The sequence below is a fragment of the Branchiostoma floridae genome, chromosome 8 (assembly GCF_000003815.2).
Source record: "Branchiostoma floridae strain S238N-H82 chromosome 8, Bfl_VNyyK, whole genome shotgun sequence".
Classification (NCBI taxonomy): domain Eukaryota; kingdom Metazoa; phylum Chordata; class Leptocardii; order Amphioxiformes; family Branchiostomatidae; genus Branchiostoma; species Branchiostoma floridae.
The window spans coordinates 7,050,733-7,064,908 of NC_049986.1; the positions used below are offsets into that span (position 1 = coordinate 7,050,733).

The window sequence follows — 14,176 nt, forward strand, 5'->3', positions numbered from 1 at the left end:
CATGTATCTGTACCTAAATTTTCTGTACTAGTACCCACCCCTACCTTCAGCAGCTATCTTCATCAGGGGTGTAGTTTCCACTGCTTCTGCTAGGTGACACTGCATAAAAAATGTGGTCCCAAAATGTGAGCAAGCTTTGAATATGTTTTTGTCCTTACTAGAACCCCCTGTTGAGCGGCGGTGACCTGTCCACCATGATCAGTCGACCCTCGGGGTCGGCCGGGTTTAATGAGGATGGCAGCGCCAAGTACCACAACAGAAGATCTGTAAGTAACTCTTCTACTATTGTGTATCATTACGAGCCTCTGAGCTGGTTATAACCACTGAATCCTAGATTGATTTCTTGTTACACCAGTGAGATTCTACAAGTTCACTTTCTGCCCCCAGATGTCCAGTTCTGACAGAGCCCTGGTGAACGCCTTCCGAGAGATCACCGGCATGGCAGACCGCATCAACCTGCCCAGAAACATTGTGGTGAGATCATATGTCACATTGTTAAGTGATGTTTTCAGATAAGAGCAATAACAATATACCATTGGCTGGCACCTACATAAGTCTTTCTCAATGTATGATTTTATATTGGGATGTTTGTAAAATTCTACTTTGCTGGACTAACATTAAACTTTGACAACAAAAGATCAGAAGGAGTAATTATACCCCTAGACTGTCATCTCTGGAATAAACCCTACAAAAAAAGTCTTCCTTTGGTTACTTGGCGTTTTTTAAACTTTTTTTTCCAATGCCTACTTTTCCCCCAGGACCGGACCCAGATGTTGTTTAAACAGGTGAATGACCAGAAGAGTCTGAAGGGGCGCAGTAATGATGCCATCTCTGCAGCCTGTCTGTACATCGCATGTAGACAGGAGGGGGTGCCCAGAACATTCAAAGGTGTGTCTTCATTTGTTTCATATCAACAGTAAACGACCTATAGGCATTGCATGTAGTATGTTCAAACTGCATGTGACCAGACTGTAAGGTTTGAGGTACTCACACTAGGAAGGACGCCTGCTCTTTTTTAGAGGTGAGGTAGCTGGGTTACACAAGTCCACTAGCCCTATTGTCCAGGGCAAGTGAAAGTGCTGATCGGACAAGTCCTTCCCCACTTACCTGATTGGACAAGTATGATTTTTCCATTGAGTGAGATTTTGATATACTTGTTTCATGGTCATGGCATCAAGCATTGATCAACACAGAAAAATAGAGCCAATGGTAAAGGAATTCTATTGCTTGAAGTGAAAATACATGGAAAAATCCTTTTTTTAAATTTTGGGCAAGTGAAAACTGAAAAGTATGTTGGGGCAAATAAGATTTTTATGCACTTGCCCGATAGGACAAGTAAATTTTAGAAAACTTGTTAAACCCTGATAAATCTACTTTGAATGTGAGAAAACATGTGCATCGGTGTTTGGTATGAAGGTGATATGTTATTATCTTCTAATCTTGTTTCTATCTTGTCCCAGAAATCTGTGCAATCTCACGAGTGTCTAAGAAGGAGATAGGCCGAGTGTTCAAGTTGATTCTGAAGGCGCTAGAGACAAGTGTGGAGCTCATCACAACTGGGGACTTCATGGTAACTAAGTTAAACGTTGACATCATGATTGAATAAGATATGATTGATTTCTATTGCTCTCAAGTGCAGTATCTAAGTAATGTTGCACAGTCTTGTAACATTTCATCGTGAGATATTTCTTGTTCTTGTAGTGAGTTTGTACTAATTTTCTTGTGTGTTTGTAACACGGAATGTATCTTGCCTTATTTCCAGTCGCGGTTCTGTTCCAACTTGAACCTCCCGAGCCAGGTCCAGCGAGCGGCCACCCACATAGCCAGGAAAGCTGTGGAGCTGGACTTGGTACCAGGGTAAGAGATGTGTGATAAACTCTACACTCACTTCAGTCAGGGCTAATCAGCACATTAGGAATCACAGCCACTCACATAGCCAGGAAAGCTGTGGAGCTGGACTTAGTACCAGGGTAAGAGATGTGTGATAAACTCTACACTCACTTCAGTCAGGGCTAATCAGCACATTAGGAATCACAGCCACTCACATAGCCAGGAAAGCTGTGGAGCTGGACTTAGTACCAGGGTAAGAGATGTGTGATAAACTCTACACTCACTTCAGTCAGGGCTAATCAGCACATTAGGAATCACAGCCACTCACATAGCCAGGAAAGCTGTGGAGCTGGACTTACAGTAGTACCAGGGTAAGAGATGTGTGATCAACTCTAAACTCACTTCAGTTAGGGTTTGGTCACATTGGAAACCTATCAGATATATCCTCTAAAACAAACATTAGAAGCTCTCTGACTAGGAAAAGAAAATACACACAGAAGATCTAGATCCCTCTACTGCTGGGTGCGTTTCTACTGCATTTCCCCTGTGCTTTGACTACTTTGGATGGGACTTGTGACTGTCTTGGATCCTTGTCCAATAAAAATGGTTTCACAGCTTTCAAATCTTTTTCTTTATCCTTTCATGTATTATATTTACACCAAACTGTGTAGATGTGAAAATCTTTTAACGTCACTAAAATGTGTCTTTTCCCAGACGAAGCCCCATCTCAGTAGCAGCAGCAGCTATCTACATGGCATCACAGGCCTCAGAGGAGAAGAGAACTCAGAAAGGTAAGATTTCCATTCAGTGGAAACCTTCAATATGGACCAATCCTGGCTGTGCATTACAATTAGTAGTTCAACCAATGATAGCATGGCAATAAGTGGTTTGACCAATGAGAGAGTGGCTGTATGTCCACACAATGTTATTTACTGTGGTGGGTAGGGCTATGGGTTTGGTCTATTACAGTTGGAGTAGCCAGAAGAACTGCAACAGTCCTACAACTGTCCCTGCTGCCTATCCCAGTATGTGCAACTGCAGGCCGATTTGAGCTTCTCATGAATACATTAAGGTTCAAACAAACAACATGGTTTATGCTAGATGCTATCTCTGCAAATAGAAGGTTAAGGTCAAGAAACCATGTGTTATTAGGGACCAATTCTTAGTTGGTGGGCAGCCCTCCCTAAGTTTGATATTTGGAAGCTTAATTTTCAGACCTCATTTGGACAGTACAGTCTGTACTACTACTAGTACCTGTATTTCCTTTTGCTGCTGTTTCACAGTAGAGGGGAAAGGGATCTGTAGATTTTTGTGTTCTGAATCCACTGTCAAAACAATATGTCCTGAGAAGTTGTCGCAAAAGTTTGAAGCTCTACAGTACACTACAATCCTTTAGGTCAGATGCATGGCGCTAAGCATGGGTTCCTTTTTTCAACACAGAAATTGGCGACATCGCGGGCGTGGCTGACGTCACCATTCGCCAGTCGTATCGCCTGATCTACCCTCGCGCCCACGAGCTGTTCCCTGCAGATTTCACCTTCCACACTCCCATCGACCAACTGCCACAGCTGTAGAGCTGTCAGTCACTGTCTTAGACAGATCTGTTATACCCTGTTACACAGTCGGCGCAGTGTTCTCACCAGGATCTTTTCACAGCATAGAGGCATCTTTGGGCAGCAAAACCAGCGTTATGTAGGCATAAACATTGTCAGAGGTCTGGGGGGGATCCTCCTCCTGAAAATTTTTAAATATCTAACCCCCTGAAACCCTATTTCCTGCATTTTTAGAGCCAAATATTGGGAAATATAGCTAACTTTATTTTACCTTAATGTTACAAAACTACAAAAATAATTCCATTTGTTGGTTAAAACACAGCATAGGGGCACAAATCACAGCATAGGGGAAAAAATCACAGCATAGGGGCCCCCTATACTGAAAAGGCTTGGCGAGAACACTGCGGTGAGTGTCTGCCCAATTTGATGATTGCCAGAAGGTCAACGAACTGGTGAACATCGGTGATTCCTAAAAGTTGCAAAATGATCGAGAGAACACCAGGCACAGTACTGCCAAAAATTCCATTTAGCGCTTGGTCAATTTTTCTGCTGGGTGACAGTGGTGTAAGGGGTATAGCAAGTATCCTCCTTTTGTACTGATAAAGTAATATTATTGTTATTGGACAAATGTGGAAGTGTATCTTAATTAGAGTCTTGGCAGTGTATCTATTAGTTATGTTATATCTACAGATACATGTAGGTGCATCTTTTCAGTGAATATATTATATGAAATGCTAGTCTTCAGTTTCAGCATACTTATCATTATCAAGAAAAAGTAAAGTCCATTTCCTTGTAAAGAGGTATGTAGTTTTTACTCAGAAAAAGAAGTTGGGTTATTTTGGTACTTTTCCAGACATTGTCAGTTCAAACTTTATTTACCTCCAGGTAAAGGAATACTTTTCTTTTGTCACTCTTATTTTCAAACCATGTCAAATTTTCACACGGACTCCAAAGAATATGGAAAAAGTTTTAGAAGTAGGTTTATCTATCAAATGTAGGTGTAAGTCAAGTTCATTCCATTGGTCGGCATAGAATTTTTGTCACATTTTTGAGCATATATTTTCTTATGTCAAGGTACTCAGTTTTTCCAGGCCATGCTTGTATACTTGTATGAATATAGCACCAGAGCAAATACACCAAGCGCAAAGTTTATATGATCTTTCAAAGTTTTACAGAAACATTAAAGACACGTTTTTCAGTCTTGCCTATTGTTAAGGATATGTTAAACATTATAAACCAGGCTAACACCTCTTCTAGTACATGTACCTTTCTACCAAGATATACCCACCATTTAAACTCTGTGGTCATTAAATTATGATCGTCTTTGTATCTCATAACATACGAAATTGCTGTTGTCATATGTGTAGTTATTAAATATTATATAGATCATTTCTTAACTCAATTGGAGAAAAAAGGGCAATAATATTACCTTTATGTCATCTTTTATTTCAAAATAGAGAACGAAAGAGTATCAACATGTAGCTAAATTTGTACTTGTTATTCCACAGAAGTATACAAATAAATGTTCAAAGAACATGAACACATCAGGTGTGGATTTTTGTACATATACTTAAGGTGTGTAAAAGAAAACCTTAATTTTATAGTATGATAAATTTTTAGTCCAGGGTTCCAGTCAGCGTCCATCCTTCTGTCCTTTGACGGAATTTTACTGCTGAGGACAGACACAATTTTGCCCATTCCGTCCCGTGATGGACAAAAATTGGCATGCAAAGATTCTGAACCAAGCTGAATCTACCAGCAAAATATTCCCTTCAAATCAAAATAAAGGAAATAGCATTTCAGAGGGTCTAGATTTCAAAATTTTTTCATTTTGCAGATCCCCCAAGGATTGTCGTGTCTTCGACAGGATTTCCATTCAAAATCCAGAGAGACAAAAAAAATTCAGGCTGGCTAGAAACTGTTTTGGACCATAATTGACATATTGTGTATGTAAAGTAGTACATTTAACATCATAGAACATACATTAAATTTTTCTAATAAGTGGATTCCGTCATACCAAAGTAATGGACAATTTATTGAAAACTGCATAAAACTGTTGAATCTGGAAACAAAGGGTCACACTTATTAGATTTCATACACAAACTGCCTTGTTACTTCCGTGAAAATGGAGGTACTGCGATTAGTTGGTACGTCTGATATAATGCCTCAGTGTGTGCCAGTAGCCTGCCAAAATGTAAGGCAGAGGGGGTGTAATATGATACATGGAGAATTGTAACTCTTGTCTGGCTCTGGTCCAATGTTGTAGACGTATGATGTAGGGTGACTGAAGGCTACACCCATACAGGTTTTTAGGGAACCCATTTGCTCTAGATAATGTTTTCCATCGTTTTTATTTCTTGGTGTCTTGATCCGGCTGTTCCACAGTGATTTCCAGTGGGATGTGGAACAGCCTGAAATCGTCCTGAGCGTGTTCCAGTTGTTGTTATTTGTCATTGTTATCTATTATTTGCTTATTTGTTGGCGTCTTGACCTGGTTGTTCCACAGTTATTTCCAGTGGGATATGGAACAGTCTGAAATCGTCCTTAGGCCTGGGTGGGAATCTGCAACCATTCCAGTTGTTGTTATTTGTTTATTTGTTTGCGTCTTGACCTGGTTGTTCCAAAGTAATTTCCAGTGGGAGTTGGAACAGCCTGAAATCGTCCTTAGGCCTCGGCGGAAACGTGCGTGTGTTTCAGTTGTTGTTATTTGTTTATTTGTTTGCGTCTTGGCCTGGTTGTTCCACAGTAATTTCCAGTGGGAGTTGGAACAGCCTGAAATCGTCCTTAGGCCTGGGCGGGAACGTGCGTGTGTTCCAGTTGTTCTTCTCCTGATACCTGTTGAGCCATGGCGGGATCTGGGTGTAACGCTGGTACAGGTCGTCCGCGAGTTCTCCTCGCTGGATCCCCACGAACGCTCGCCTCAGGATCACGACTTTATCGTGTAGCTCCGGGACCTGCGCCTCCCACTGTTGGAACATCTCCGCACATCGCGCCCGGACGCTACCTTCGATCTTCTTTTCTATAGCTGAGAGCTGAAGAAGAAAAGATACTGGAGGGTTACTTCAAGAAACATATCAATCTTGAAACACCTGTGGTGGTTTTATTTTTGCCGCAACCTCTGTACTGCATGTTCTTGACACCTTGTATCTACATTTCCAATTTACTGTATGCAGATTTGTTTCAACTCCAAAATTGAGCCAAAAACTCGTTTTCCCACCAATTAAAGTAAATGCATTTACTTAGTATTTGAAGCATGTGTGGTAACTTGATCATGACGATACATGTAAATGTACTAGTATCAAGATTACTGTAAATACCTTAGTGCTACCTTTTGAATGCCTTTTTGAATTAACCTTTTGAATGTGCTCTCCCCCAAATGAGAATTTGTACAATATAGCACCAGTAAACATATACCATTACCCAGTCCTATCAAATAGCACAAAAAGGAAAGTCCAACAACAACTCAACTACATGCCAGTTGTGTACACAAAATATTGGCATGTGTACGGTCAACGTCATTGTTTACAACTTGTAATCAATACATCGTAAGTGACCATAGCTTTGATATCAAAATCCCCAATAAAACAAATTGTAACTGAGTCTTTAAAATATTTACTAGTGCACAAAATTCAATAACGCTTGTGCTTACTTATGTCATAAGTCTACAGGCTCAAAGAATTGTCATGACTTGTCATATTTCTCCTGAACTTAGGTATGCATGAAATCTAATTTAAAGTAGAATTGAACCTTGTAATGCTAAACCCAATATTGGCATTAACCTATACAACTTTTTGTGCCAAACGGCTGAGGTTCAAGAAGCAAAACAGATTTTCAGAGTACACATGACCATGGTATTTACTTACATGCTGACGTGTGAATCCAAGCTCAAAGGCCAGCAGTTTCCAGTCATATCCAAGTCTCTTGGCCAGCCAGCCTGTGTAATTTTCCCCTAATTCTGGCAGTGGAGGAACAAGTCAGACATTTGTATTGACATATTACATTTCTACAGACACTGGTGTTAGTGTATTGTTTAGGTGTGAGTTGGGGTGATGTTACACTTTTAAACAAATCTGCAACGTTAGTTGTATACACAACACTATTAGAGTATCATGATACAATTTCCCTGCCAGAAATAAAGCGCTTTAATACCAACAAGCATTTGATCAGTTCTCTGATCCTTTTAAAGTTGAAATTAAAAGTTGGGATTTAAAGTGTAAAATTGACATCATAATGTTGATTACCGACAGATGAACTTACATGACTAGAGTATTATCAAAAGCCATTAGTACAAAACAGACAGAAGCCTTGTGTAAAACAGACATAAAAAATCTTACCATTGAGACAAGCAGCCTGCTGCTCTTCTCCCATCTTTGCAGTGACTTTTCAGGATTTTCTAAACTTAGTCCTTCAACATGTACATAGGTAAGCATGCAGTATACAGGGCTCAGAGATTTTTACCAGGCATAAGGTACCTGAACGTTATGTATAGCAGACAAGCTTAAAGTGTTGCATGGCTACTGTAGGCCCCCTGGTAACTACTGCCTATTCTATATGGCTATTCAATTGCATCCTACTGTTACATGCACATTGATTGGTCAGACAATAGAAGTGGATCATGTTTCTGTTAGTCAATCATGGCACAGCCAATCAGGGACGTTCTACTCTAAATATAGAGACTCAAAGGTGACGTGTTTCCACCGAAGTAAAGGTAATGTGAAATGAATGAATTTTTAATGAGAAGGGTACATTGTAGAGGTGTTCCAATTTGAGCAAGTATTGATGTAAGAAGACATGCAGCTTGAAATATTAATGGGGTTTCTAAAATCTATAGCAATTGACATTCCTTTATTTCTTTATTTTTCCAGGGCAAAGCTCAACAGATTCTATTACACACACGTGTGCGGCGTTCTGAGTCATGAAATACTGAATTGAAGTTGCAATGTTTTAGTGACAAACTACTGCCGTTAGTTATATGGATCAAAAGCGGCCCCTATTAATCACTGTTAGTACTGCAGCAATGTTGTCACTTTCACGCTCTGTTGAACTGCATTAATCATAATAGCCGCTAGGCGTCTCCACTGATACGTACGTTGACGAAAGCAGCTCATTGATGCTCAATTCGTTTTCAAGACAATTTTCAAGTAACTTTTTGTTTAACTTTTTTGTACATAAGCCCACAGTAAGTACACGTTATGTATCATATCCTCTGTAGACTACAAATCTATTGCAAGAGCACGAAAAAACGCGGGCAAAATGTCAAAATAAAGACCTTGATTAAAGCTACAAAACACGGAATCACAACCGTGCCAAATTTCTATATGTGTTCAAGACAGCACGAATTGACGCTGGTTTGGAGGGTAATGAGTTACGTTAAGGTTAAGGATGTAACGTTATATGTGTACGTACATTTCCCCTTACTGTTTGCACTTGTGCTCAACTGTTCATCTGCTTATATGGGTAGAGGGCTGTCAGAGAAGCCCGATCGTCTCCCTGAAACATCTCCTTGGAAACCTACTTCAATTTCCTACGACAAATTTGGCCGGACAAACTTTTTAACAAATCTTTATTGTCAAGATGGAGACACTTACGAAGAAAATCGTACTTGGACGGCAATCTTCTTAATACCCAACAAATTAGCAGTCAGATCAAATTAATAAATCTATTTTACACAAGAAAAGGTCTATACATCTACAAACGACATTATACACCAAAAATGACATTATAGTATTGACAATTAGAAATATTGTCGTATGACGGCTACATTTATTTACTAAAGGCTTGCATCAAAGATTATGGGATACCTAAATGCATGGATTCATACAGAAGATCAATACATTTCTATAGTTCCTACAAAACTATATCGATTTTAATCATCACTAGAGCAGTCAGTAGTTAAATGGTGTCTGGCCCGGGAGTGACCCGTACATGGCTGCTCTATGTAACCACTAAAAAGTAAACTGTCCTTATCATTACTTTATCCATGGGTCAGACAAAGTTATGCCTTCTCATAGCTATCTACATGTACAGTTTACCGAGCGGTGAATTTTGAAAATCACCACAATGGAAGAGGTAACGTTAACCATACACAGCATCTTTTTAAACTTAGCTATGTTACATGCAATTGGTTTTTGAAAGGACTTTATCTACAGAAGAATTTGTATCTACAAACGCTTTAAAGTTTACAATATGTGCATTGCCATCTGAATAAGATGTCAATTTGATCCAATTCTGGTTTTCAAGTGCCAGAGGGCACTTGACAGAAGCGACACTTAAACGTATAAGATTGAAATAAATCATCAAAACGATTTTATACTGGCTATTTCCGTACACAAAGTAATCAAAGTGCTCAACAACAAAGTCCTCTGATACTTTTCGAGTTGAAATGATCCAAAGCCTTTGACCTGTTGCTGACGTCACTCTTCCGCTCAGGTCACGTGACATAGACCGGTCATTTCAACTTGAGAAGGATCAGAGGATTGATTTTTTTTGCAGTGTCTTTCAGTCTGTACGCAGGAATTGTATTTTCATGATACTGTATCTGAGAAATTACATTCGGTCTTACGGAATGCGTACCAAGGCTCAAATGGTAATAACATGTCTACTGCTAATATCATAAAAGAGATCTTTAACAAGCCCAATACCACTTTCCCACTATGTAACTATTTCTTCAGAGAAATTATACGTCTGTTTCTATACATTACAATCATATTTCCTCCTGTGTGCATCTTAACTCATGACATTCAGACAATGACTCCGGAATACAGCTACATCTTTGGAAAGTTGCCCGCACGAAAACGCCCTGACATCAGATGGACTCATTATATAAGACACAAAACTTCCCTTTCACCGCGTTCTATCACATAGAAATCGTACACGGAATATTATGACATCGTAACACGATGAAAGGAAAGTTACAACGCGTGTCTCGGTTCATTTCATTGATGGCTCAAGGTTTAAACCAAGCTTTGATAAGCTGTACGTCAGTGAATTGGTCTAACTCATGCCAATTTTGACAGTAATAAGATAAAGTCGCAATGGGCCGTCCCAAGAAGTGTCAACGTCAACATTTTTGTTTTATTATCAGGTTCACGGTTCCAACTGTGCATGTACAGCAATTGCATCGTGGACGACATGCCAAATGTGAAAACTTGTAAATATTTCTTGTCCAGGCCATGCTCAATACATGTCCAGACGTATCGTTTAAGAGATTCATTAGTCACGTTTGAGCACAGTTAATAGAATTTTCTTCTAACAGTGAATAAGCAGTCCACATCCAGCTAGTTGAAAGGTGCGAGACTGAACCGCAATAATGGCTGGGAGCTGCCCAAGTCCTACTTACCCCTACTCCGCAAGGAGGCGGGTTGAGGGGCAGAAGATCCACGGAAGTCTCAGCCTAGTCTCACACTCTCGCGGGAACTAGGTCACTCCGTGAATAAGATGGACTAATAGTCATCGAAAATTTGGATGTCCAGAAGTGATTTTATGTCTCAGGGGCATCCAACTTTGGCATATTGCATTTCACTGTGCATGCGAATTTTGAACCATGAACCTTTTTATTATTGCTTCGCAAATCAACATTTCAAACAAAGCAGGCCCGTTGCTCCAGCCGGTCTCATACGTCCATCCCCCCGTGAGCGCCCAGCTCGTCGTCCATGTACTGCCCGTCCATGAAGGACGTCTCCTGGACGGACTCTCCGTCCTCCCCTCCGTCCACATGCACCTGCACCAACTGGTAACCCTCGGGAACGAGAACGGTGGTGGGACCACGTGACGACTGGCGGCCAATCGATGAACGTCTGAAATGACGTAGAATGGAGGACAATAGAATGAGGACACGGTGCGCACAAACTATGTTGTACTTGAAGTATGTTGTACTTGAAGGAAGTACGGAATGTTCTAGATTACCATGTTAATACGATATTATTAACATAATGGATGACTTCAATACTGTAAAAGAACACAAAAAAGGTTATGAAACTGGATGTTCTACAACGGTACCACAGAAAATCGCTAGGGGCAACGTTCAACTTGTCCATCCTCTTGCTGACATCTATCTACTAGACAGTGAAAGCCAAAAAAGTGCTGGTTTTGGAATAGTTTGGAATAATTATAAATCATTTATGATATAAGGCCCTCATTGGCCCGGGCTGTTCCGGACCTCGGAACGCTGGTGGTCCGGCGGATGATGAGTTAGTTAGGACTAACCTGGACTAGTCTGGACTAGTACAAGTGGTCCAGACTAGTCCAGACTAGTCATTGACTAGTCTCAGGGACTAGTCCGAATCGGTCCGACTGGTCTGGGAGCAACGAGCTTTGGACTAGTCCCAACCAGTCCGATTGGGCTGGTAGTGACGAGCTTGGACTAGTCTGGAAGTGATCCATTTTGGGACTTTGGACTAGTCTGGACTAGTCCTGACTAGTCCCAGGGACACGTCCGGACCGGTCCCACTGGGCTGGGAGCAACGGGCTTTGGTCCAGTCCGGACTAGTCTGATTGTGCTGGTAGGGACGGGCTTGGACTAGTCTGGAAGTGGTCCATTTTGGGACTTTGGACTAGTTTGGACTAGTCCTGACTAGTCCCAGGGACACGTCCGGACCGGTCCCACTGGGCTGGGAGCAACGGGCTTTGGTTTAGTCCGGACTAGTCTGATTGGCCTGGTAGTGACGGGCTTGGACTGGTCTGGACTAGTACAAGTGGTCCATTTTGGGACTTTGGGCTAGCCCGGACTAGTCCCTGACTAGTCCCAGGGAACTAGTCCCGACCGGTCCGACTGGGCTGGGAGCAACGGACTTGGACCGGACCAGTAATCGGTGGGTAAATATAAATCAGGGCAACTGCGATAAAAGACAAAACACATCAAGGAGGTGTCGATCTGGACCTCTAACGGATTTACCCGAAGCTTATTTCTGCATGCTGTCCACATACCCACGACAACTTGACGTAAGATAAAATGAAAATAATGTCGTCTGTACCTTGATTGCGAGTAACTTCCCACAGTTTTTGCTGTCGGCACCGCCATGAGTTTGGTTCCGGGCTGCGGGGTGTACTGCACTCTTCTGAACCTAGGGGGCGCCATGGGCGGTGTGAGGATCACTCCGTCGTAGGGGTTCATGTACTGCCTCACGGGAACGTACCTCACGTTGGGGGAGTACATTCCCATCCTCTGGTACGGCATACCCATTCCCCCGAATCCCGGCATACCCCCCATGGCCCCCATGGCTCCCATCATGCCTCTCGGGCCCGCATGGTTCATGGGAAATCTGGGCATGCCGCCGCATCCCGTGGGTAACCTTCCGTTGGGGATGGCCCCCGGGTTGCCCCTGCCTCTCCCCACCCCTCCCGTGGCGCCCGCAGCGTTCTCTGTGGTTTCAGCATTGCCGCCTCCTCCGTTCTTTGCTATAATGATAATAAAAGAAGACACTGAGATGCATATACTACAGAGAAAGATTTGATAGGCACTAGAACGAAAGACATTGATGCTGAACGTTAATAGAATTCCATAAGAAACACCTGCGTTCACCTTTCTTCAACCTAAAATATAGCCATACGTTGCACCCAAACATGAAATGGTCTGTTAAGTAGCAAACAGGACAATGTGCATCTGAAAGCTATAGCCTAAACAATTTTGCCGTATGGTGTACTGGAAAGAACTGATTGAAAATCTGAATGATGTAAAAAGTTGCCTGAGTTGATGCATGCAAATACTGTAACGTTATTGTAGTTTTTGGGTATATCCTATTCAATCCACGTCTTTTCCTTGGACATAGATATAGTTCGCACTTTTTTGTAGATACCATCCTCGTCTACCTAGTATAAGTATATACATGTGCAGGTAAGGACTAAGGCGTTGCAAATGGCGAAGCCAGAAAAAGATATATAAGTGCTGAAAACGTGCAGCAAAGCGGTAACAGGTGGATGTTGACAGCCAAGGGTCAGCCATTGCTAATGTCGGCACTTATTCTAATATTTGTAAATATTCCTATTAATAACATACAGACATGTTATTTTATGATGAAGCACACACACACAAGGCCAGACTACGCAAAGCAAGCGTTCCAAAGCAGAGCAAGTATTGCTACACTGCGATGGAAAATAGTCCATACTTACACGGCCCTGTTACACATTCCATTCAATGATGGAAGGAAAGACAAATTCGTTCATTTCAATTGTATCAAATATAGATGATATAACAGTTACTGTAATATCAAAAGTAGAATAATTTATAATTGCAGAAGATATCTACATAAAATGTGAAGTCATATTATCAAACGCTGCTCATATGTAAGGCCAAGGAGGTTAAGACAATTAAGAAGGTCTTCTTTTTTTATTTCAACCTCCTTGGTAAGGCAGAGAGAATTGGTTATTTCAAGGGGTCTTATTTTATTCTTAATTATTTTAACCTCCTTTGTTATTTATCTGAAAGATTGGCATTGTTGTATTAAAACCTGATCACAAATTAATCACTTACCCGCTGACATTTCGTAAACTTTTTTCTTTCCTTCGGTTCTTTCCTGAAAAAAAGAGGAAAATATTGAAAAAGGAATACGACTTCGTTGTCATAAATATTGACATTAACGATTTCAATAGCGTATGTTCGAACATGTATTTACGTTGAAGGTTTGTATTGATGCAAATATGCGAATACGTGTGGATATTGTCATTAAAACTTTGAACACATTATCGGTTTAACACTTGAGTATTATTCACAGTATCATATAATATTCTTACGTATTGTAGCTGTATCCTCAAGTCGTTGTTCGCTTCTTTGTATGATTTTAGGAGAGATTGTAGAT

At 41.1% G+C, this 14,176-nt stretch overlaps 3 protein-coding genes across 4 annotated transcripts in view; 1 reads left to right on the forward strand and 2 right to left on the reverse strand.

Moving 5' to 3' along the window:
- The window catches only part of LOC118420927 (transcription initiation factor IIB-like), an 8,785-nt gene extending 4,198 nt beyond the window's left edge, over positions 1 to 4,587 (forward strand). The window contains exons 4-11 of one of the 2 annotated variants that reach the window (XM_035828016.1): positions 162 to 266; positions 388 to 474; positions 759 to 888; positions 1,461 to 1,570; positions 1,763 to 1,808; positions 2,035 to 2,083; positions 2,545 to 2,621; positions 3,271 to 4,587. In XM_035828016.1, coding sequence (XP_035683909.1) covers positions 162 to 266; positions 388 to 474; positions 759 to 888; positions 1,461 to 1,570; positions 1,763 to 1,808; positions 2,035 to 2,083; positions 2,545 to 2,621; positions 3,271 to 3,404 — 738 coding nt within the window. In that variant the 3' untranslated portion in view covers positions 3,405 to 4,587. Of the gene's footprint in view, positions 1 to 161; positions 267 to 387; positions 475 to 758; positions 889 to 1,460; positions 1,571 to 1,762; positions 1,858 to 2,034; positions 2,084 to 2,544; positions 2,622 to 3,270 lie in introns of both variants that reach the window. The other variant, XM_035828015.1, reaches the window with a different exon arrangement.
- Positions 4,588 to 5,403: 816 nt separating this feature from the next.
- LOC118420928 lies at positions 5,404 to 7,809 on the reverse strand. Its single transcript, XM_035828017.1, has 3 exons — positions 7,718 to 7,809; positions 7,247 to 7,338; positions 5,404 to 6,415 (listed from the first exon to the last, which is right to left on the reverse strand). The coding sequence occupies exons 1-3, from the start codon at positions 7,749 to 7,751 to the stop codon at positions 6,095 to 6,097; spliced, it is 447 nt and encodes a 148-aa protein (XP_035683910.1). The 5' UTR covers positions 7,752 to 7,809; the 3' UTR covers positions 5,404 to 6,094.
- Positions 7,810 to 9,863: 2,054 nt separating this feature from the next.
- Positions 9,864 to 12,577, reverse strand: LOC118420589. Its single transcript, XM_035827421.1, has 2 exons — positions 12,356 to 12,577; positions 9,864 to 11,179 (listed from the first exon to the last, which is right to left on the reverse strand). Exons 1-2 carry the CDS (start codon positions 12,562 to 12,564, stop codon positions 10,996 to 10,998), a joined length of 393 nt encoding a protein of 130 aa, XP_035683314.1. The 5' UTR covers positions 12,565 to 12,577; the 3' UTR covers positions 9,864 to 10,995.
- Between the last annotated feature and the right edge of the window lie 1,599 nt (positions 12,578 to 14,176).

What these genes read in the sequence shown, in the direction of transcription:
- LOC118420928 (XM_035828017.1), bottom strand. Translation starts at nt 7,751, where the DNA reads ATGGGAGAAGAGCAGCAGGCTGCTTGTCTCAATG. An exon ending in GCAGGCTGCTTGTCTCAATG is followed by an intron (nt 7,339 to 7,717) that starts GTAAGATTTTTT and finishes CTCCACTGCCAG; the next exon opens with AATTAGGGGAAAATTACACA. An exon ending in TTGGATTCACACGTCAGCAT is followed by an intron (nt 6,416 to 7,246) that starts GTAAGTAAATAC and finishes TTTCTTCTTCAG; the next exon opens with CTCTCAGCTATAGAAAAGAA.
- LOC118420589 (XM_035827421.1), bottom strand. Translation starts at nt 12,564, where the DNA reads ATGGGTATGCCGTACCAGAGGATGGGAATGTACTCCCCCAACGTGAGG. An exon ending in GGAAGTTACTCGCAATCAAG is followed by an intron (nt 11,180 to 12,355) that starts GTACAGACGACA and finishes ACGTCATTTCAG; the next exon opens with ACGTTCATCGATTGGCCGCC.